At 48.8% G+C, this 22704-nt stretch overlaps 1 protein-coding gene across 4 annotated transcripts in view; it reads left to right on the top strand.

The window, feature by feature from the left end:
* LOXL3 (lysyl oxidase like 3) overlaps positions 1-22704 on the top strand; it is a 377140-nt gene that overhangs the window by 118332 nt on the left and 236104 nt on the right. For all 4 annotated transcript variants that reach the window (XM_078678827.1, XM_078678825.1, XM_078678824.1 and 1 more), the window contains exons 3-4: positions 13055-13218; positions 15838-16049. In XM_078678827.1, coding sequence (XP_078534953.1) covers positions 13055-13218; positions 15838-16049 — 376 coding nt within the window. The remainder of the gene's footprint in view (positions 1-13054; positions 13219-15837; positions 16050-22704) is intronic.

The following is a 22704-nucleotide window of genomic DNA, read 5'->3' as shown; positions in this document are numbered from 1 at the left end:
GCGCCATGGGTCCTAATGTAAACACAGCAGCATATCAAGGGTGCCATGGGTCCTAATGTAAACACAGCAGCGTAGCAAGGGCGCATTGGGTCCTAATGCAAGAACCGTCGCGTAGCCAGGGCGCCATGAGTCCTAATGTAAACACAGCAGCGTAGCAAGGGCGCCATGGGTCCTAATATAAACACAGCAGCGTACCAAGCGTGCCATGGGTCCTAATGCTAGCACAGCAGCGTAGCAAGGGCGCCATGGGTCCTAATGTAAACACAGCAGCGTAGCAAGGGCGCCACGGGTCCTGATGTAAACACAGCAGCGTAGCAAGGGCGCCACGGGTCCTGATATAAACACAGCAGCGTACCAAGGGTGCCATGGGTCCTAATGCTAGCACAGCAGCGTAGCAAGGGCGCCATGGGTCCTAATGTAAACACAGCAACGTAGCAAGGGCGCCATGAGTCATAATGCAAGAACAGCAGTATAGCAAGGGCGCCAGGGGTCCTAATGCAAGAGCAGCAGCAAAGCAAGGGCGCCAGGGGTCCTAATGCAAGAACAGCAGCATAGCAAGGGCGCCAGGGGTCCTAATGTAAACACAGCAGCGTAGCAAGGTCGCCATGGGTCCTAATGCAAATACAGCAGCGTAGCAAGGGGGCCATGGGTCATAATGCAAGAACAGCAGCATAGCAAGGGCGCCAGGGGTCCTAATGTATTACAGCAGCGTAGCAAGGGCGCCATGGGTCATAATGCAAGAACAGCAGCGTAGCAAGGGCGCCATGGCTCGTAATGTAAACACAGCAGCGTAGCAAGGGTGCCATGGGTCCTAATGTAAACACAGCAGAGTAGCAAGGGCGCCATGGGTCGTAATGCAAACACAGCTGCGTAGCAAGGGTGCCATGGGTCCTAATGCAAGAACAGCAGCGTAGCAAGGGTGCCATGGGGCCTCATGTAAACACAGCAGCATAGCAAGGGCGCCGTGGGTCCGCATGTAAACACAGCAGCATAGCAAGGGCACCATGGGTCCTAATGTAAACACAGCAGCGTCGCAAGGGCGCCATGCATCCTAATGTGAACACAGCAGCGTAGCAAGGGCGCATTGGGTCCTAATGCAAGAACAGCCGCGTAGCAAGGGCGCCATGGGTCCTAATGTAAACACAGCAGCGTAGCAAGGGCGCCATGGGTCCTAATATAAACACAGCACCGTAGCAAGGGCGCCATGGGTCCTAATGCTAGCACAGCAGCGTAGCAAGGGCGCCATGGGTCCTAATGTAAACACAGCAACGTAGCAAGGGCGCCATGGGTCATAATGCAAGAACAGCAGTATAGCAAGGGCGCCAGGGGTCCTAATGCAAGAGCAGCAGCAAAGCAAGGGCGCCAGGGGTCCTAATGCAAGAACAGCAGCATAGCAAGGGCGCCAGGGGTCCTAATGTAAACACAGCAGCGTAGCAAGGTCGCCATGGGTCCTAATGCAAATACAGCAGCGTAGCAAGGGGGCCATGGGTCATAATGCAAGAACAGCAGCATAGCAAGGGCGCCAGGGGTCCTAATGTAAATACAGCAGCGTAGCAAGGGCGCCATGGGTCATAATGCAAGAACAGCAGCGTAGCAAGGGTGCCATGGGTCCTAATGCAAGAACAGCAGCATAGCAAGGGGCGCCAGGGGTCCTAATGCAAGAACAGCAGCATAGCAAGGGCGCCTGGGGTCCTAATGTAAACACAGCAGCGTAGCAAGGGAGGGGGCCAGGGGTCCTAATGCAAGAACAGCAGCATAGCAAGGGGGCCAGGGGTCCTAATGTAAACACAGCAGCGTAGCAAGGGCGCCATGGGTCATAATGCAAGAACAGCAGCGTAGCAAGGGTGCCATCGGTCCTAATGCAAGAACAGCAGCATAGCAAGGGGCGCCGGGGGTCCTAATGCAAGAACAGCAGCATAGCAAGGGCGCCAGGGGTCCTAATGTAAACACAGCAGCGTAGCAAGGGGGCCAGGGGTCCTAATGCAAGAACAGCAGCATAGCAAGGGGGCCAGGGGTCCTAATGTAAACACAGCAGCGTAGCAAGGGCGCCATGGGTCATAATGCAAGAACAGCCGCATAGCAAGGGTGCCATGGGTCCTAATGCAAGAACAGCAGCATAGCAAGGGCGCCAGGGGTCCTAATGTAAACACAGCAGCGTAGCAAGGGGTCCAGGGGTCCTAATGCAAGAACAGCAGCATAGCAAGGGTGCCATGGGTCCTAATGCAAGAACAGCAGCGTAGCAAGGGCGCCAGGGGTCCTAAAGTAAACACAGCAGCCTAGCAAGGGCGCCATGGGTCCTAATGCTAGAATAGCAGCTTAGCAAGGGTGCCAGGGGTCCTAAAGTAAACACAGCAGCGTAGCAAGGGCGCCATGGGTCCTAATGCTAGAACAGCAGCGTAGCAAGGGCGCCATGGGACCTAATGCTAGAACAGCAGCGTAGCAAGGGCGCCATGGGTCCTAATGCTAGAACAGCAGCGTAGCAAGGGCGCCATGGGTCGTAATGCAAGAACAGCAGCATAGCAAGGGCGCCATGGGTCCTAATGCAAGAACAGCAGCATAGCAAGCGCGCCAGGGGTCCTAATGTAAATACAGCAGTGTAGCAAGGGCGCCATGGGTCATAATGCAAGAACAGCAGCATAGCAAGCGGCGCCAGGGGTCCTAATGCAAGAACAGCAGCATAGCAAGGGCGCCAGGGGTCCTAATGTAAACACAGCAGCGTAGCAAGGGTGCCATGGGTCCTAATGCAAGAACAGCAGCATAGCAAGGCCGCCAGGGGTCCTAATGTAAACACAGCAGCGTAGCAAGGGTGCCATGGGTCCTAATGCAAGAACAGCAGCATAGTAAGGGCGCCTTGGGTCCTAATGCAAACACAGCAACGTAGCAAGAGCGCCATGGGTCCTAATGCAAGAACAGCAGCGTAGCAAGGGCGCCAGGGGTCGTAATGCAATAACAGCAGCATAGCAAGGGCGCCAGTGGTCCTAATGCAAGAACAGCAGCATAGCAAGGGCGCCATGGGTCATAATGCAAGAACAGCAGCATAGCAAGGGCGCCATGGGTCGTAATGCAAGAACAGCAGCATAGCAAGGGTGCCAGGGGTCGTAATGCAAGAACAGCAGCATAGCAAGGGCGCCATGGGTCGTAATGCAAGAACAGCAGCATAGCAAGGGGCGCCAGGGGTCCTAATGCAAGAACAGCAGCATAGCAAGGGCGCCAGGGGTCCTAATGCAAGAACAGCAGCATAGCAAGGGCGCCGGGGGTCCTAATGCGAACACAGCATCGTAGCAAGGGCGCCATGGGTCCTAATGCAAACACAGCGGCGTAGCAAGGGCGCCATGGGTCCTAATGCAAACACAGCAGTGTAGCAAGGGTGCCATGGGTCCTAATGTAAACACAGCAGAGTAGCAAGGGCGCCATGGGTCGTAATACAAACACAGCCGCGTAGCAAGGGTGCCATGGGTCCTAATGTAAACACAGCAGATGAGCAAGGGCACCATGGGTCCTAATGCAAGAACAGCAGCGTAACAAGTGTGCCATGGGTCCTAATGTAAACACAGCAGAGTAGCAAGGGCGCCATGGGTCGTAATGTAAACACAGCAGCGTAGCAAGGGTGCCATGGGTCCTAATGTAAACACAGCAGAGTAGCAAGGGCGCCATGGGTCGTACTGCAAACACAGCCGCGTAGCAAGGGTGCCATGGGTCCTAATGCAAGAACAGCAGCATAGCAAGGGTGCCATGGGGCCTCATGTAAACAGAGCAGCGTAGCAAGGGCGCCGTGGGTCCGCATGTAAACACAGCAGCATAGCAAGGGCACCATGGGTCCTAATGTAAACACAGCAGCGTCGCAAGGGCGCCATGCATCCTAATGTGAACACAGCTGCGTAGCAAGGGCGCGTTGGGTCCTAATGCAAGAACAGCCGCGTAGCAAGGGCGCCATGGGTCCTAATGTAAACACAGCAGCCTAGCAAGGGCGCCATGGGTCCTAATATAAACACAGCAGCGTAGCAAGGGCGCCATGGGTCCTAATAAAAACTCAGCAGCATAGCAAGGGCGCATTGGGTCCTAATGCAAGAAAAGCAGCGTAGCACGGGCGCCATGGGTCCTAATGCAAGAACAGCAGCGTAGCAAGGGTGCCATGGGTCCTAATGTAAACACAGCGGAGTAGCAAGGGCGCCATGGGTCCTAATGTAAACACAGCAGCGTAGCAAGGGTGCCATGGGTCCTAATGTCATCACAGCAGAGTCGCAAGGGCGCAATGGGTCCTAATGCAAGAACAGCAGCGTAGCAAGGGTGCCATGGGTCCTAATGTAAACACAGCAGAGTAGCAAGTGCGCCATGGGTCCTAATGTAAACACAGCAGCGTTGCAAGGGTGCCATGGGTCCTAATGTAAACACAGCAGAGTAGCAAGGGCGCCATGGATCCTAATGCAAACACAGCAGCGTAGCAGGGGCGCCATGGGTCCTAATGTAAACACGGCAGCATATCAAGGGCTCCATGGGTCCTAATGTAAAGACAGCAGCGTAGCAAGGGCGCATTGGGTCCTAATGCAAGAACAGCCGCGTAGCCAGGGCGCCATGCATCCTAATGTAAACACAGCAGCGTAGTAAGGGCGCCATGGGTCCTAATATCAACACAGCAGCGTACCAAGGGTGCCATGGGTCCTAATGCTAGCACAGCAGCGTAGCAAGGGCGCCATGGGTCCTAATGTAAACACAGCAGCGTAGCAAGGGCGCCACGGGTCCTAATGTAAACACAGCAGCGTAGCAAGGGCGCCATGGGTCCTAATATGAACACAGCCTACCAAGGGTGCCATGGGTCCTAATGCTAGCACAGCAGCGTAGCAAGGGCGCCATGGGTCCTAATGTAAACACAGCAGCGTAGCAAGGGCGCATTGGGTCCTAATGCAAGAACAGCCGCGTAGCAAGGGCGCCATGGGTCCTAATGTAAACACAGCAGCGTAGCAAGGGCGCCATGGGTCCTAATATAAACACAGCAGCGTAGCAAGGGCGCCATGGGTCCTAATAAAAACTCAGCAGCATAGCAAGGGCGCATTGGGTCCTAATGCAAGAAAAGCAGCGTAGCACGGGCGCCATGGGTCCTAATGCAAGAACAGCAGTGTAGCAAGGGCGCCATGGGTTGTAATGCAAGAACAGCAGCGTAGCAAGGGCGCCATAGGTCCTAATGTAAACACAGCAGAGTAGCAAGGGCGCCATGGGTCCTAATGTAAACACAGCAGCGTAGCAAGGGTGCCATGGGTCCTAATGTAAACACAGCAGAGTCGCAAGGGCGCAATGGGTCCTAATGCAAGAACAGCAGCGTAGCAAGGGTGCCATGGGTCCTAATGTAAACACAGCAGAGTAGCAAGGGCGCCATGGGTCCTAATGTAAACACAGCAGCGTAGCAAGGGTGCCATGGGTCCTAATGTAAACACAGCAGAGTCGCAAGGGCGCAATGGGTCCTAATGCAAGAACAGCAGCGTAGCAAGGGTGCCATGGGTCCTAATGTAAACACAGCAGAGTAGCAAGTGCGCCATGGGTCCTAATGTAAACACAGCAGTGTTGCAACGGTGCCATGGGTCCTAATGTAAACACAGCAGAGTAGCAAGGGCGCCATGGGTCCTAATGCAAACACAGCAGTGTAGCAGGGGCGCCATGGGTCCTAATGTAAACACAGCAGCATATCAAGGGCGCCATGGGTCCTAATGTAAACACAGCAGCGTAGCAAGGGCGCATTGGGTCCTCATGCAAAACAGCCGCGTAGCCAGGGCGCCATGAGTCCTAATGTAAACACAGCAGCGTAGCAAGGGCGCCATGGGCCCTTATATAAACACAGCAGCGTACCAAGGGTGCCATGGGTCCTAATGCTAGCACAGCAGCGTAGCAAGGGCGCCATGGGTCCTAATGTAAACACAGCAGCGTAGCAAGGGCGCCACGGGTCCTAATGTAAATACAGCAGCGTAGCAAGGGCGCCATGGGTCCTAATATAAACACAGCAGCGTACCAAGGGTGCCATGGGTCCTAATGCTAGCACAGCAGCATAGCAAGGGCGCCATGGGTCCTAATGTAAACACAGCAGCGTAGCAAGGGCGCCATGGGTCATAATGCATGAACAGCAGCATAGCAAGGGCGCCAGGGGTCCTAATGCAAGAGCAGCAGCATAGCAAGGGCGCCAGGGGTCCTAATGCAAGAACAGCAGCATAGCAAGGGCGCCAGGGGTCCTAATGTAAACACAGCAGCGTAGCAAGGTCGCCATGGGTCTTAATGCAAATACAGCAGCGTAGCAAGGGGGCCATGGGTCATAATGCAAGAACAGCAGCATAGCAAGGGCGCCAGGGGTCCTAATGTAAATACAGCAGTGTAGCAAGGGCGCCATGGGTCATAATGCAAGAACAGCAGCGTAGCAAGGGTGCCATGGGTCCTAATGCAAGAACAGCAGCATAGCAAGGGGCGCCAGGGGTCCTAATGCAAGAACAGCAGCATAGCAAGGGCGCCAGGGGTCCTAATGTAAACACAGCAGCGTAGCAAGGGAGGGGGCCAGGGGTCCTAATGCAAGAACAGCAGCATAGCAAGGGGGCCAGGGGTCCTAATGTAAACACAGCAGCATAGCAAGGGCGCCATGGGTCATAACTCAATAACAGCAGGGTAGCAACGGTGCCATGGGTCCTAATGCAAGAACAGCAGCATAGCAAGGGGCGCCGGGGGTCCTAATGCTAGAACAGCAGCGTAGCAAGGGCGCCATGGGACCTAATGCTAGAACAGCAGCGTAGCAAGGGCGCCATGGGTCCTAATGCTAGAACAGCAGCGTAGCAAGGGCGCCATGGGTCCTAATGCTAGAACAGCAGCGTAGCAAGGGCGCCATGGGTTGTAATGCAAGAACAGCAGCGTAGCAAGGGCGCCATGGGTCCTAATGCAACAACAGCAGCGTAGCAAGGGCGCCATGGGTCCTAAAGTAAACACAGCAGCCTAGCAAGGGCGCCATGGGTCCTAATGCAACAACAGCAGCGTAGCAGGGGCGCCATAGGTCCTAATGTAAACACAGCAGCGTAGCAAGGGCGCCATGGGTCCTAATTCATATGTTGCCAGGTTCACTCACCTGAAACCAGGTACTGCGGGAATGGAGATGATCCTTCCTCTCGCTGAGAGTTTTACCCTCCACTCTTAGTTAGTAAGGCAGCTGTGAGTGGTAAAACACCCGTGGAAAAGGGGGCAAGGGGTAAAAACACGAGGAAAGGATTCTGTTCGCCGTCCTGCCGTTCACTCAAGGTGGGTGTCCAAGAAAGTGGGTACATCCCTTTTTGGAATCCCTCAACTCAGGAAGAAATTTGTAGGAGACTATTTCTCTAAGGGAAAAAGAGGAAACCCATATTAATAGGGACATACATTCATATAAGGATGACAACCAATTTCCAGATCAGATGCTCTAGGAAATTAAATATCCTCCCCATTCATTCAAAAAAACAAATATTCAAAAGGAGTAGATAAGCATAAAAAAAACTACCAATGTTCCAGAGGTAGTAGTCCAAATAACTTCTCCTACCACCGTCATTGAAGGATGTAAGAGTAACTCAACTCCTTGGCAGAGAAAGAAAACAAAAGTTGATGGTAGGTCGTGTATGACGAGGAGTAATAATGGCAAGGGTGTCCAAAACGAAAGTAAAACCCAGGAGACACAATAATACATCTTGAGGAAATCGTACCAGTCCAAATTATAATGAATCCATACCTTTTCTCCTCACACATAAATCTCTTCAGCCATGATTTCTATGTCCCTGGGTCAACGGCTCAGCTCTCGTACATAACCCGTGTCACACATATCTCAGCAGGGGTTCCTCCGGCCCTCCAGGGCATGTTCTCACATGTACTCGTGCACACATTGAGGACCTCCCATCATCAGTATAAGTGGTACCAAGGCGGGGCGTACTCTCTGGACACCCACTCTGCCTCCATCTCTCCACTCGTCCCACTGGAGCCTCTCTGGGGTACATGGCATTGAGCGTCAAGTGCACTGGCGGTGGTGAGCTGGGCGCCATGTTCCCTCTCCTTCGCGCCCTCCTTCTTTCATTCTCTTCCCCTACATGGACACCGTGAGTTCCATGTTGAGGGTGTTCCACCCCCTGCAGGGCACTAACACCTCACCGGAGCCAAAGTCAGAGCGTCGTTACAATGTATACATATAAAACCCTGCTCCATTGGCACTTTGATCCCTTCTTCCCTTGCACTTCAAGCACTTTCCTAGCATCCTGCCCTTCTGTCCCAGTCACTGTCTGCCTGTATTTTTTAGAAACACCGGCAGCTGAATGATATGGCGTGTACACACTCTGTAGACACAATTTGGCAAGGCAATATAATGAGTTAATTGCAATATATTCGGGTGCTCGGAGATAAAGAAAAGCCACCAAGTCTTCTCCAGTGGGAACAAAGTCCAAAACCTAAAGGAGACTCGTAACAATCCACGCGAAGCGCCTTTGCATTCAATCTTGTGACATCCTTCATTTGCATTTAGTGCTTTGAAGTATCCACACTTTAGCCAACATGTGTTTCGTCTTATACGGTTAATACGCCACCAGACTTCATCAGGGCTAAAATGACAAGTTATGTACGTTTGAATGACATCACATTTAGTACAAGTTCAGCTGTCACCCAGGTCATTCTCACCATAATCACCACAAGTGTCTAAATCCAAATAGAACTAGAAAAGGAGGGGGAGGCATAGTCAAGGATTCCCAGACATCAGAGTACTAGACGTCAGGGACTTGTGAGTGCTTCAAAGTGAAAAAATAAATAATAGCACAACGTCGATATAGTCAAAGCTCCCAACTCGCCTGAGTGCATATATTGCATTCCGTATGAAGTAACTATGAGTCCATCTGAGCATTGCACCTTACTACTGTAGCAGACTCCCAAGATCTAACCAGTTACCCATACGCCTAAGAGATTCTGATAACTTTCATAAGGCTCGGCTGATAACCACTGGTGGGCACAGGATTTTTCCTTGTTTCGCCAACTTAAGACCAGGGTTTTCCTGGTCTTAATTTTGGCGCTGCCTCCTATGAACGCCACCCTTGAACACAGGGGGCAGCGTCAAATACAATGGGTGTTGCAGTGGAATGCCCACCACAACGTCGGTAAAAGTGACATTGTGGTGGCGATAGGGGCTCGTACATATGCCCCAATGTATGCAACAAAACCCCAGCCAGCGCCCCACAGACGCGCTATCTTGGAATAGGGGAAAACTACAAGCAAAGACTGAAAAACTAGCACTCATTCCATGTGCTGTAATGACTGATCAGAAACGCGCTACATAGAAATCGATATGAGTGATTAGTGACCAACGCTCACTTCACCAGAGTCCACTGTGTACTATTCTCATGCCAATACCAGTACGTAATTCTCAAAGTAAACTTCCCGTATTACCGCATCAGACTCGCGCGGCTGGTAAATGCATTACAGCAACATTCCCATTATCCCAGATTAAACGCATCCGGTGGATTTATTTACAAACTTAAAATAAAGAATAGATTATACCACCCTCACAGGACTTCCTAACCAGGTGCACAAAAGTGTCAGCCTCCTGTATCTAGTCACAGCGGAGACCATCTCACCCGTTTGGGGGTACTCGAGGGGGTACTCACCCCAAGAAACCTTTTGACATTGTCAAACAACAATCAGCGAAAGCACCCAACCACCTTGACTCAGGAGACGGCTCTCCTTCATGCGACGAGCTGGATGCTTTCTTTATGGAAAAAACAAAACTCATCAGTATTGACATTGAATCTAAGAAGGCCCTTCTTCCATCAATCGAGATTGCGTCTCCTTCTGCTCTATCCGAGAGGCTCGAGCCACTTAGTCTTAGCACCAAGAACAAGGCCACCTGGTGTACTTTCACTCCCCTCAGTGACAGACATTTACAAAAGCCTTCTTAGTATCGTCCCATCTAATCACTTCAGCGACCCGCTGCCACCGACTGTCTTCAAAGAAATCAAGGATGCCTTCATCCCCCGTTGGACAAAGATTGTCAGAGCTTCATTGTCACAAGGCACGATCCTTGAATGCCTAAAAGCAGCTCAGGTCCCACCCATTCTTAAAAAACCTAATGCAGACAGATCTGATCGCAGCAACTTTCTCCCCATCTCCAACATCCCTACTCTGGCTAAGCTCTTAGAAAAATGCGTACAATCGCAACTTTACACGCACATTGAGAATTTCCAACATCAATCTGGTTTTTGGAGTGGTCACAGCACGGAATCGGCGCTCACTCACATTATGCTAGACCTATACGAATCCTGCCTCCTGATCCTCCTTGACCTTTGTTCTGTGTTCAATGCTGTTAGTCACGACAACCTCTTATCCATTCTGGAACACAGGACGGGCCTTTCCAGTCTGGTATTGCGATGGTTCTCGTCCTTCCTTCACAATAGAGCCCAAAGAGTCATCGTGAATCAATCCCTATCCCAGCCCTCTACAGTCTCCGTGGGGTCCCACAAGGGTCTGCCCTAGCTCCAATACTCTTTAATATATTCTTGGAACCGCTGGCGAATGTACTAAACTCCATGTACATTCTTTTTCACATGTATGCCGACAACACGCAACTTAGCCTGAAAATCACCTAATCTGAAGACTTCACCTCACCCAACTCTACCCTGACGAACACCCCAAACTGGCTAACTGAGAACCACCTCTTGCTCAACACCACCAAAACGGAATTCCTTCTCATATCTCCTCCTAATCACACCCCCAAGATAGACCTCTGGATGAAACACCTCAATGCCTTCAACTGCTCTCCTCCCGTCCTTGATTCAGCTAAACCTTTTGGAAGGGAAACAACCTTTACAACGCAACTTTTACAACGCACTACCATTACAACGAAACTTTTACAACGCAACATCCATTACAACGCATGCATTTACAACGCAACCATTACAACGCATGACACTACAACGCACACCACTACAACGCATGTCATTACAACTCAGTCATTACAACGCATACCATTACAACGCATAACATTACCATCCAACACTTACCCTACTGTTACACCCCCTGGAGTTAGAATAGTAATTTTTACCCATACACTATCCAACACTTACCCTACTGTTGCACCCCCTGGAGTTAGAATAGTAAATTTTACCCCTACACTATCCAATACTTACCAAACATGCAATGTAATGTAATGTGTTGTAATGGTATGCATTGTAAATGTAGTATGCGTTGTAATGGAATGCGTTGTAAATGTAGTTTTTTAAATTTCGTTGTAATGGCATGCGTTGTAATGGAATGCGTTGTAATGGATGTTGCGTTGTAAAAAATGTGTTGTAAAGGTGTGCGTTGTAAAAGTGTGCGTTGTAAAGTCATACATCCTCTCGGAATCACCCTGGACACGCACTTGAACATGAAGAACATATTAGTAAGATGTGCAAGGGTGCTGACCACCAGATGAGGATTCTTAGAAATCTCAAACTATTCCTTCCACAAGATGACCTCAAGCAGGTGGTTCAAGCGCTTCTCCTGCTGAGGCTGGCCTATGGCAGCGCAACGCTCTGTGGCCTCCCCAAATATACCTTGGCCCCACTTGGGGCTTCCTTGAATGCCGCTGCCAGATTGATTACGGCTACAAAAAGAAATTCACACACATCCCCAGCCCTAAGATCTCAACATTTGTTTCCCTACGAAGCAAGAATACAGCTAGAGATTGCCTGCTTGGCTAAAAAAGCCCTCCACTTCAAAACCCCAGTTGCCGAGATCAAAAGCTGGAACTATCTGGAGGGGGCAGACCATCAAGAAGTGCAAACTCTCTCCTCTTGAAACCTCGTACTTTTTGCAAAAAGAGAACGAGGCACAGAACATTCTCTGGCTCGGCCCGAAGATCTTGAACTCTCTCCCACCGGAAGTCCGTAGAATCTCCTCCAGGGCTGCCTTCAAACGGAAATAAAAATAACCCTAATGAACAAGTCCTTGCCCTAAATGGTCATGGCTCGTCTGTTTTGGTATGCCCCTCTGACCACGTTCTTTATTGGTCTAACAACTGTGAAGCTCAGGGTTGTCTGATATACCCTATTAAGTAATGTTTGTTCTTTTCCTAGTACGTATGGTATTAGCTAAATATGATATTCTTTGTTACCCCCTTTGCCATTTCCCCTTTACTATTTCCTACCCTTCCAAAAATGTGAAGCGCTCTGATACCCTTCGGGGTCATGTTCGCACTATACAAAACTTTATAAATAAATAAGTTAGCATTTCACCCCACGAGGACCGAGCCAGCACTCTACAGTCGGGACAGAGCTTTCAGCCACCAAGGTTGAGTCCGGTAGTAAGGTAACACCATTAATAAATTGAGAAAGCGCAGCAAAACGCAAATAATAAAGAACCAACACATTTGAAAGGACACAAATCTAAATTGTGGGCTAACATAAAAATTATTGCGTAGCCAAAATCAATTTGTGGTGGCATGAAAGCAATGCAAACACAAGGAGATGATGAACGGAGCACTAAAACTTTTCAGACACTCGCCACCAGTCACAGATCTGTAATCGCTAACTACACAGTCAAATGTAATTAAGTTGTGTTGCCAAATGGACAATAATATCTAATTCTCAAGGGCAGTAGTAAAATAAAATACCAATACGTCAAGATTAGTAGCCTCAAGTCCAAATATATAGTGCTGATACCGCTGCCAGTTACGCGAATCCGGGAAAATTCCTGGCTCACCAATTCAATTGTACCTACATAGTTGCGCCCTAATCACCATAACCCTGTTGGCTAATGTGTGGAGAAAACGTGACAACGTCACAACGTCACTATATGCAAATAAAGAATATCAAAAGACTGTCTGCGCATACCTTGCTTCCGTGGTCGTCCGTTCCACAGGATCTCCAGATGGTGGAGCCTAGAGTGCTTGACTTGAACTGTCTCCTGCTTGAGACTCACTGCCTGCGCATACCTTGCTTCGGTGGTCGTCCGTCCCACAGGATCTCCAGATGGTGGAGCCCAGAGTGCTTGACTTGAACTGTCTCCTGCTCGAGACTCGCTGCCCTCTTACCCCCTTCTGTTTTATCTCTAGGGAGGATCTGGTTGGACAACGTCATATGTGGTGGCAGCGAGAAGAGCATTACAGACTGCAACTCCCGCGGTTGGGGCAACAGCGACTGCACGCACGAGGAAGATGCTGGGGTGGTCTGCAAGGACGAGCGGATCCAGGGCTTTGTGGAACCAAACATCATTGAGGTAAGAAGTTCTCGACTACGCTTGACGTAGCTTGACTATGCTTGGCTTCACTCCACAATGCTTGACTTCTCTCAACCATGCTTGGCTTCACTCAACAATGCTTGGCTTCACTCAACTATGCTTGGCTTCGCCCAACTATGCTAGACTTAGCTCGCCTATGCTCGGCTTCGCTTGACTATGCTCGGCTTTGCTCTGCTCACCCATGCTTGGCTTTGCTGGCCTATGCTTGGCTTTGCTCGACTATGCTTCGCTCGACTATGCTTGTCTTCGCTCGATAATGCTTTTCTTCGCCTGACTATGCTTGGCTTTGATTGACTATGCTTGGCTTCACTCGCCTGTGCTTGGCTTCACTCAACTATGCTTGGCTGTGCTTGACAATGCTCGGCTTCGCTCGACTATGTTCGACTTCACTCGACTATGCTAGGCTGCGCTCCTCTATACTTGGCTTCGGTCGACTATGCTTGGCTTAGCTTGACAATGCTCGGCTTCGCTCGACTATGCTTGGCTGTGCTCCTCTATGCTTGGCTTCGGTCGACTATGCTTGGCTTTGCTTGACAATGCTGGGCTTCACTCAACTATGCTTGACTTTGCTTTACAATGCTCGGCTTCGCTCGACTATGCTTGGCTGCGCTCCTCTATGCTTGGCTTCGGACGACTATGCTTGGCTTTGCTTTACAATGCTCGGCTTCACTCAACTATGCTTGGCTTCACTCCTCTATGCTTGGCTTCGCTCTCCTATGCTTGGCTTCACTCGACTATGCTTGGCTTTGCTTGACAATGCTCGGCTTCGCTCGACTATGCTTGGCTTCGCTCTCCTATGCTTGGCTTCACTCGACTATGCTTGGCTTTGCTTGACAATGCTGGGCTTCACTCAACTATGCTTGGCTTTGCTTGACAATGCTGGGCTTCACTCAACTATGCTTGGCTTTGCTTGACAATGCTGGGCTTCACTCAACTATGCTTGACTTTGCTTGACAATGCTCGGCTTCGCTCGACTATGCTTGGCTTCGCTCGACTATGCTTGGCTGCGCTCCTCTATGCTGGGCTTCACTCAACTATGCTTGACTTTGCTTGACAATGCTCGGCTTCGCTCGACTATGCTTGGCTTCGCTCGACTATGCTTGGCTGCGCTCCTCTATGCTGGGCTTCACTCAACTATGCTTGGCTTTGCTTGACAATGCTGGGCTTCACTCAACTATGCTTGACTTTGCTTGACAATGCTCGACTTCGCTCGACCATGCTTGGCTTTGCTCGACTATGCTTGGCTTCGGTCGATTATGCTTGGCTTTGCTTTACAATGCTCGGCTTCACTCAACTATGCTTGGCTGCACTCCTCTATGCTTGGCTTTACTCGCCTATGCTTGGCTTCGCTCTCCTATGCTTGGCTTCGCTCGATTATGCTTGGCTTCGCTCGATTATGCTTGGCTTCGCTCGATTATGCTTGGCTTTGCTCAGTTATGCTTGGTTTCGGTCGACTATGCTTGGTTTCGGTCGACTATGCTTAGCTGCGCTCCTCTATGCTTAGCTGCGCTCCTCTATGCTTGGCTTCGCTCGATTATGCTTGGCTTCGCTCGATTATGCTTGGCTTCGCTCGGTTATGCTTGGCTTCGGTCGGTTATGCTTGGTTTCGGTCGACTATGCTTGGCTTCGGTCGACTATGCGCAGCTTCACTTGATTGAAAGGGAGCAAGTCAAGGACACAACTGGCCAGATCCTGTCCGATGAGTAGGATCTCATGGAGTGCAAGTAGGTCAGATCTGGACAAACATCCAGATCCTGTCCCATGAGGAGGATCCCAAGAAGCACAACTAGGTCACAGCCGGTCAAGCAGCTGGATCCCTTCCCATGAGTAGGATCCCAATGAGTGTGAGCAGATCACAGTTAGTCAAGCAGCCAGATCCCGTCCCATGAGTAGGATCCTGAAGAGCATGAGTAGGTCACAGCTGGTCAAGCAGCTCAAGTACGTTACATGTTTAGACATCAGCTCACTCGAGAAGGACCTGAAGAAGCCAGAGCAGGCCACCCCTGGTCACAACACACAGCTATTGTCCTTACTCAGGTTCACAATGGGTGGGTTTTGCTCAATTTTACAATTAAGCACCGTGTGTAACTTACACGTGTCAGTTCGGACTCAATGATCTGTGGGGAAGTAGGTTCATCCTGCCCTAGAGCTCGTGCCGCTCCAGTGTCGGGGGAGAGGAGAGGTGAGGTCAGATGGGCTCTCTCCAGTCCATTAATAGACGACTTCCAGTGAGCTCACGATCCGGGTCCCAACGAGAAGGTTCAAACATCTCACACAAAACACACAAAACATTTTTTTTTAAATCTCTTAAAAATCTAGGGAAAGGCTGCTCATCAGGGCGTTGGGGTGTTTGCCGAGCTGCCTTCTCCTGAGGATCTCGACTCCTGAAGCGTTGAGCTCTTCACTCTTGGTGGACCTGCCTCGGTGGAGGGTCTGCGATCCTGCCCGAGGGTAGAAGGGGGCTGCTCGGTCACAAGCGCGGTCTCAGGGATAGGAATCCACCGCACTCACTGGGTCTTCCACTGGTGCACTATGGGATGGCGGGAAGAGAAGGATGTCCAAGCGTTGCTCATGACCCCCCCCCCCTTCTTGTTGCAGACTGAAGTGAACCAGGTGGAGGAGGTGCGGCTGCGGCCGGTGGTCGCCAGCGCCAAGAAGAGGCTACCCGTCACCGAGGGCATCGTGGAGGTCCGCTACAAAGATGGCTGGGCGCAGATCTGCGATGAGGGCTGGAACCACAAGAACAGCCGCGTCATCTGTGGCATGATGGGATTCCCCTCCGAGCGGAAGGTCAACAAGAACTTCTACAAGTAAGAGGAAGGTCCACTGAGGGCGGGGTTTGTCTCAGGTTGTGTTGGCGGGCACAGGTGTGCAAGGGGTACAGGTTCTCACCTGCCCGTCACCCTGAATCCAGCCCCCTCTGAAGCTGGGGTCACAGCTTGTCATATGGCAGGTCTAAGGGTGCAGGGGCTCATGAGTCGGTGGTGTCCAGGCAATGCCGCAAGCATGAGGCGCATGTCTCTCCCCTAGCACCAGTTGGCTCTGTGCACCTCATCACAACGACACCTTCTCTTGGACACCTCCTCAGCTGGATGCAGGAGGGTCGGTGTCCGCCTCTTGGACGATGGTGGCCGTTCTTGAATCGCCATTGGTTGCCTCACGTGGTTATTATTGATTAAGTGACTGGTTTTTGTACCAACGAGGGTGCACCAGATCGCTGTGGAACAAACGATGGTGGAGGGTGTAAGTCTCTCTGATGGGGGTTCTTTCAGTTACCGGATGTTATGCACGGTCGCTCTTCCTCTTCTGTGCGGTGACAGATCTGAAAGATGCACTTCGTGAGATTTAACCTCTGTGACAACTAGATACTCCTCACTCCGTCCGTTTCAGTCCCTCCCCACCCCCATGATTGTGGTACTGGGCACATGTTTTTAAACCTGTAGGGACAGAGTTTCTGTTGGGTCTGTGTCACACTCTCTGTGCCCTTTTATTACTCATAGGGGCAAACTTCGCTTCAATAATGCAACTTTTTTTCCAGTTTTATATAGCGCAAACTCAACCTGAACTTATTAGCGCGCTTTGCATGAGCTCCACTTACCTAACACATTCATGTTTTTGTTTTTAGACACAGAGGGGCCAATTCACAGAACTAATCTGAGACAAAATCCTAAACTTACTATTGTTGGTATTCACAGAAGGCATTTAGAAGTAGTACAGTTAGGGTTTTGTCTTAAATTTGACTTAAGACAGACTTAAGACAGACTTAGGACAGATTTAAGACAAAATCCTAACTTTACTACTACTAAATGCCTTCTGTGAATACCAAAAGTAGTAAGTGATTTTGCCTCAGATTACTTCTGTGAATCGGGCCCGAGGGATAAATCAGTCATGCAACGCAGCAAGAAAATGTAATGCGCACCCCTGCGTGACAGAAGAGAGCAGGAAACTAGTTTTAACACTAATCTTACTGGTGTTTGAAATCTGCTAGATGAGTGATGTACAGAAGTCTGCGGGCTAGGGGGCATATTACCAACAACTAGCGATAATTATCGCTATGTTGGCTTAGCGGCAATAATTTTATCGCCGTGTTGCGGCGATTTTTATCGCTTAGGAGCCTTGCTATTATCAAGGTTTATCTCCTAAGCGATAAAAATCGGCCGAAATGCATGAATATCGCTGTAAAGTCAGCGATATTCATGCATTACCGAGCTAATGCTCTTAGCCATGTTATCCACCTCCCATTGGATAACATGGCTAAGAACTGCTCAGGGCAGGTGCTAGCTTTTGGAGATATTCGCGCTTAGCGCGAATATCTCCAAAAGTTGGTAATAGGAGATAGCGATGTTAGCGACTGTTTCCAGTCGCTAACATCTTGGCACGCCCACTTTGCATGTCATTAGTGATAAATATCACTGACATGCAAAGCGGGGCCCAAGATGGTCGCTATCTTCTACTAGCTGTCACTAACTGGTGTTAGCGACAGCTTGGTAATAGGGAGATAATTTTATCTCCGCTTTCTTGGCTTTTAAAGCCAAAAAAGCGGAGATAAACCCCTTGATAATATGCCCCTGGGTCTTTTAATTGTCTTTATTGTCATTTCAATAATTCTGCATGCGCTGCACGGGTATGGCTTGGTCAGTGAGATTCGGGGGAGTGAGCTTCAGTTTTTCTACAATCACGCTGGCATATGATGTTAAAATATATTATATGACAAGGAGGGTACATGAGAGGGACTTATGGGGTAGTGGAAAGGGAGAGGATTGTGAATTGGTAGGGTTAATAAGTAACAGAAAATACAAGTTTTTGTAAAAAATAACCAACATTTTTTAATAATTTCAAATAAGAAAGTATGTGTGCGTCTTTGTGTGGATGTAAAAATCTCTGCCGAAATCCGACAGACACCTCACCATACCTGACTGAAAGCACTTTATTGTATCTTGACTCCCATGTTATGCCTCCCCTCTCTGCGGAATCCTCATGTGATGTCACTTCACAGAATGTTGGGAGTCAAATAGCCACTGAAAAAACAACGTGCGCCATGCTCAGCGCGCGCTCTGACCTTGATTCTCTGAGTTTCAGTGACGCATTTGAATCCTTCTCCGTCCCTTCCGCACTGTTTAAGGAAATTCGGGTGCGTGCTCTCGCCTACAACCACCCAGCACGGCGTCACCTAACGTGCCGCCATCTTGCGGTAGGCACCATTGTTACAGTGTTGCCCTGCTTTACACGTTATTTGCCAACCATGGTCGTTTTTATTCCCAACTACGCATTTCGGAAGTTAATCTCCAAGTTGAAGATTCAGTAACGTGAAGTGGCATCGTTAACGGCTTCGGAACTTTCCTCTTGCCTGTCTGAAGTGTTGTTTGTGTCACAAGCTCTGCTTCTCTAAGTGTTTGGTCCGTATATAGCACTGGACATCTTTCATCAAGCTGCAGTAGTGTTTATGGCTCGGAACCTGTTGGAAATACAACCGTCATACATCTATGCCATCTAGCACCACTGCAGCATCTTCGAATTTTCAGCTGAATACAGTTTTCGATTCAAGTCTTTCCGTTTGCCAACCACCCTGTTTCATGTTTTCTTCAATCAAGTTTGTGACCTCATAGGTACTCTCTCCTTGTCATGCTTGACACCTGCCTGTCAATGTGGTTCACGACTGGAACTTCTTCCCTGTTTCAACCTCACTCATTTACCTTACTTCTGGGATGCCATTACATGTCTCAAACTAACTATTTCTGACTGAAAGTGCTGTATGATTTTCTATCCACCGACGGCACCTGCACCTGCTATCTTTTGGTCACAAAGTCTACATAGTCTTTAAGGTTTTCTACTCTGATTTTCAGTTTAAAGTTTGTCTGCTTTTTTGTCAGGATGCAAAACGTACTAGGAAAATGCCAGGTTTCATTGTTTTTTTAATATGTACTCAGTGACAGGGGGTTGTTTATTGTTTACAGCATATTATTGCATTTTCGTTTCTTGGCACGTCTTTGTTATGTTCCTTTCCAGAAGGGATTTTCCAGGCAGTTTTTACTCCGGTCAGTAGTCACTCACCGGCGAGTGTAACAGTCTATATCCTTTTTCTTAATTTTTTTTTTTTTTTTTTTTTTTTGGTAGAATTTTATATAGCGCGAACTAGATTCGAACCAAATCAGGTATCAGAGCGCTTTACATAGCACCAGTTACGTTACATGAGGACGGACACACATATCATTACATTTCTCCTTCTGTTACAAATGTTTTTACTATTTGTTTACTGTTCTTTTTGCATGCTTCTTGTTCCCCTACACTGGGATTGCAATGGGTTTGTAATCCTATTTGCCAACAGTGGGTTTACGTCCCATCTGCTAATTTTACAGCTACTGTTCTATGTCTTAAGTTGTGTTGCTACGTTCAAGGCAATCATGCATTAGGTTTTACTCCTTTTGCATCTCTTTACACTCTGAGCAACTATGCATCGGTTTTAGTCCGTTTTGCATCTTTTGTGCTTCTCTATCCATAGAGATTTGTCATGGATTCCTACCCATTGCTTCGGGTTCCTACCCACACTTATGGTTATGGGTTCCTACCCATGCGTTTGGGTTCCTACCCTAACATTCATTATACATTTGCGCACTGTGTGGTAACTCCACGTATGTTGTCCATACACGGACACTTCTCATTTTTACTTGTTTACCCTATGTAGGGTGTGCGCAACTTGGTTTTCCTCCCTCCTGGGAGCTATGCAAGGGTGTCAGCCCCTGTACATTATGTTTATGGGTTCCTACCCATTGTTTCGGGTTCCTACCCACAGTTTTGGGTTCCCACCCATGTATTTGGGTTCCTACCCAAATCTTCACTTCACATTAGTGCACCGCATGGTAGCTCCACACCAGTTGTCCATACATGGACACCTCTCTTTGTTGTTCGTTTACCCTATGTAGGGGGTGCACAATTTTGTTCTCCCTCCCTCCTGGGAGCTATGCAAGGTTGTCAGTCCCTGTGCGTCAGCTTCACCCTTTTTCAAGGGAGTTATGCAAAGGTTATAGTCCTTTTGCATTTACACGGGTTTCTACCCTAATACGTCATGAGTATCTACTCATATGTGGTGTTTATCACATTTACATTTCTACAGTCCTCTGTCTCTGTTTGCTCACATATTTAGCTTATGTTTTACTTAACTGACTGTCTTTTACGCTATCATTGCTAAATATGTTCTGTTTATATTGTATTTTTATTACTACTTTTGCACTGTTATCTTTGCATTTCATATTTGTTTTTGCTTAAGGATAATGGTGCTTAGATGGGGAACCTTTATTTTTCCTCATCTTTCTTGCTTGTTTCTTCTTTTCCGTTTTCTTACTGAAGTCTTTTTCTCCTGTCTCTTGTGGACTCTGAGCTTTTCTGTCCCTTTCTGACGTGTTTTCTCTATCTCCGTTTGCGCAGCCTGTTGTCCTGTGTTCTGTTAATTTGTCAGACTCCATTCATTCCTGTTCTGGCCAGTGGGTGTGCTTTGGAGTTGTGTGTTGTACTTTCTTTCCTTCTTTTCTCTTACGTTACTGCTTCTTTTCTTCTTCTCTGGTGTGTAAGAAAGGAGGATGGTTTATATGTTTGCTTTCCTTTCTTTTCTGTTTCTTGTTATCTCTCGCTGCTTTTCTTTTATGGGTTTTCTCTCGACTTCATTCTTGTTGTTGTTCTTTTGGTGTTTTACGGTTCTGTTTGCTCGATTTCTCCTCTTTCTCATTTCTTCTCTTTTGTTCTTTCTCTGTTGTTTTTTTTTTATTAGGGACAAAGGGGGATATGTTGTATCTTGACTCCCATGTTATGCCTCCCCTCTCTGTGGAATCCCCATGTGATGTCACTTCACAGAATGTTGGGAGTCAAATAGCCACAGTTGGCTGGGCTGAGCAGCATGCTGGCGGCTCCTGGTGGGGTCTCCCTGGGTCTCCCTTTGGTCTTGTTCCTATCTACTTATCATCTTGTAACTATCCTGAAATAAACCATCTTTAATCTACATGATCACTTGTGGACATGATCATTACACACTTGTACCAAACTATTTGTTATAAAAGAAATGTTTTAGGGGGGTGCAACTCACAAACAACCCCTGGAGCTACGCCCCTGTGTGCGTGTTCTGTGTCCCAGGTACGAGTGTGCAAAATGCAGCCACATACTTTTGAGAAAGCTCCATAATGGAAAACCTCAAATTGACAATCCCGTTCTAATGAAACACTTTTTTGAGAAATTCTTAATTGAGCATAATTCCTTTCCACAAAGTTGTTAAGATTTTCGTTTGGGTTAGTGAAAGAATTATGGGCCTGAAAAATATAAACATAATTTTAAAACAAAAGTCGTGCAATTGACAAAAACATAAGAATGAACAAATAATTCAACAAAAATAGGAAAGTGGTTTGCTGATGTAGACTCAGCGCGTGTTGTGGCCATCTTTATTGTGGTCTCGGTACAAATACCCCAGAAGCCTATCAGAGGCAGCATTGTATACGTTCCTGCACGCAGTCAACCCTTGCTCATGATTCGATGGCTTTCTTGTCAATCTCAGTTCCCTGCTTATTACTGGTGGCTTTCCCCCCTAAAGGAAACAAGCATTAGAAATGCAATCGGGCTCGGATTTATTTGAGTTTGAGCTAATGGCATTGTAAATGCCAATGTCTTTTTGCCATGTGTTATGGAGTGTCTGCATGTGGTGTGTAGTGGAAGTATGTTTGTTGAATTGTAATTTTACCAATGGTGGCATGCTGTGCTTTATATGAATATGTTTAAAAGTAAAGTGTACCATACTGCGATTGCTTGGTGGAAAAGTGCACTGCCGGCTGGAGGTGTGTGTGCCTGGTGGAAGGGTGCACTGACGGCTGGTGGGTGTGTGCTTGGTAAAAGCGTGCACAGATGGATGATGGTTGTTGGTGTTTGTGCATGGTGAAAGCATTAATTGACGGCTGGGGGTGTGTTGTTGTGTGTGTTGTTTTCTGTGTGCTGGTGAGTGTGTGGTGGTGAGTCTGTGGGGGTGAGCCTGGGGAGTGAGTGTGGTGGTGAGTGTGTTGTGTTGAGTGGTAACAAGTGTGTGGTGTTGAGAGACTGAGGTGTGTGGTTTGTGTGTGCGTTATGTGTGTGTGGTGTATGTGTGTGTGGTGTTTTCTGCACACTCACACACTGCCCCGTAACATTCACACACTGCTCACCCGCACACTCCCAATGTCACCCTGCATAGTCACACACTGTTTACCCTGCACACTCATTCTGCACACTCACACAATGTGCACCCTGACACACTGTCTCCGCAGTCACTCTGCACTCACTGTCACTCTGCACTCACTGTCACTCTGCACTCACTGTCACTCTGCACTCACTGTCACTCTGCACTCACTGTCACTCTGCACTCACTGTCACTCTGCACTCTGCTGTCACTCTGCACTCTGCAGTCACTCTGCACTCTGCCGTCACTCTGCACTCTGCAGTCACTCTGCACTCTGC

The sequence above is a fragment of the Lissotriton helveticus genome, chromosome 2_2, assembly GCF_964261635.1.
Source record: "Lissotriton helveticus chromosome 2_2, aLisHel1.1, whole genome shotgun sequence".
Taxonomy (NCBI): domain Eukaryota; kingdom Metazoa; phylum Chordata; class Amphibia; order Caudata; family Salamandridae; genus Lissotriton; species Lissotriton helveticus.
This window is presented reverse-complemented; position numbering and strand designations above follow the sequence as displayed.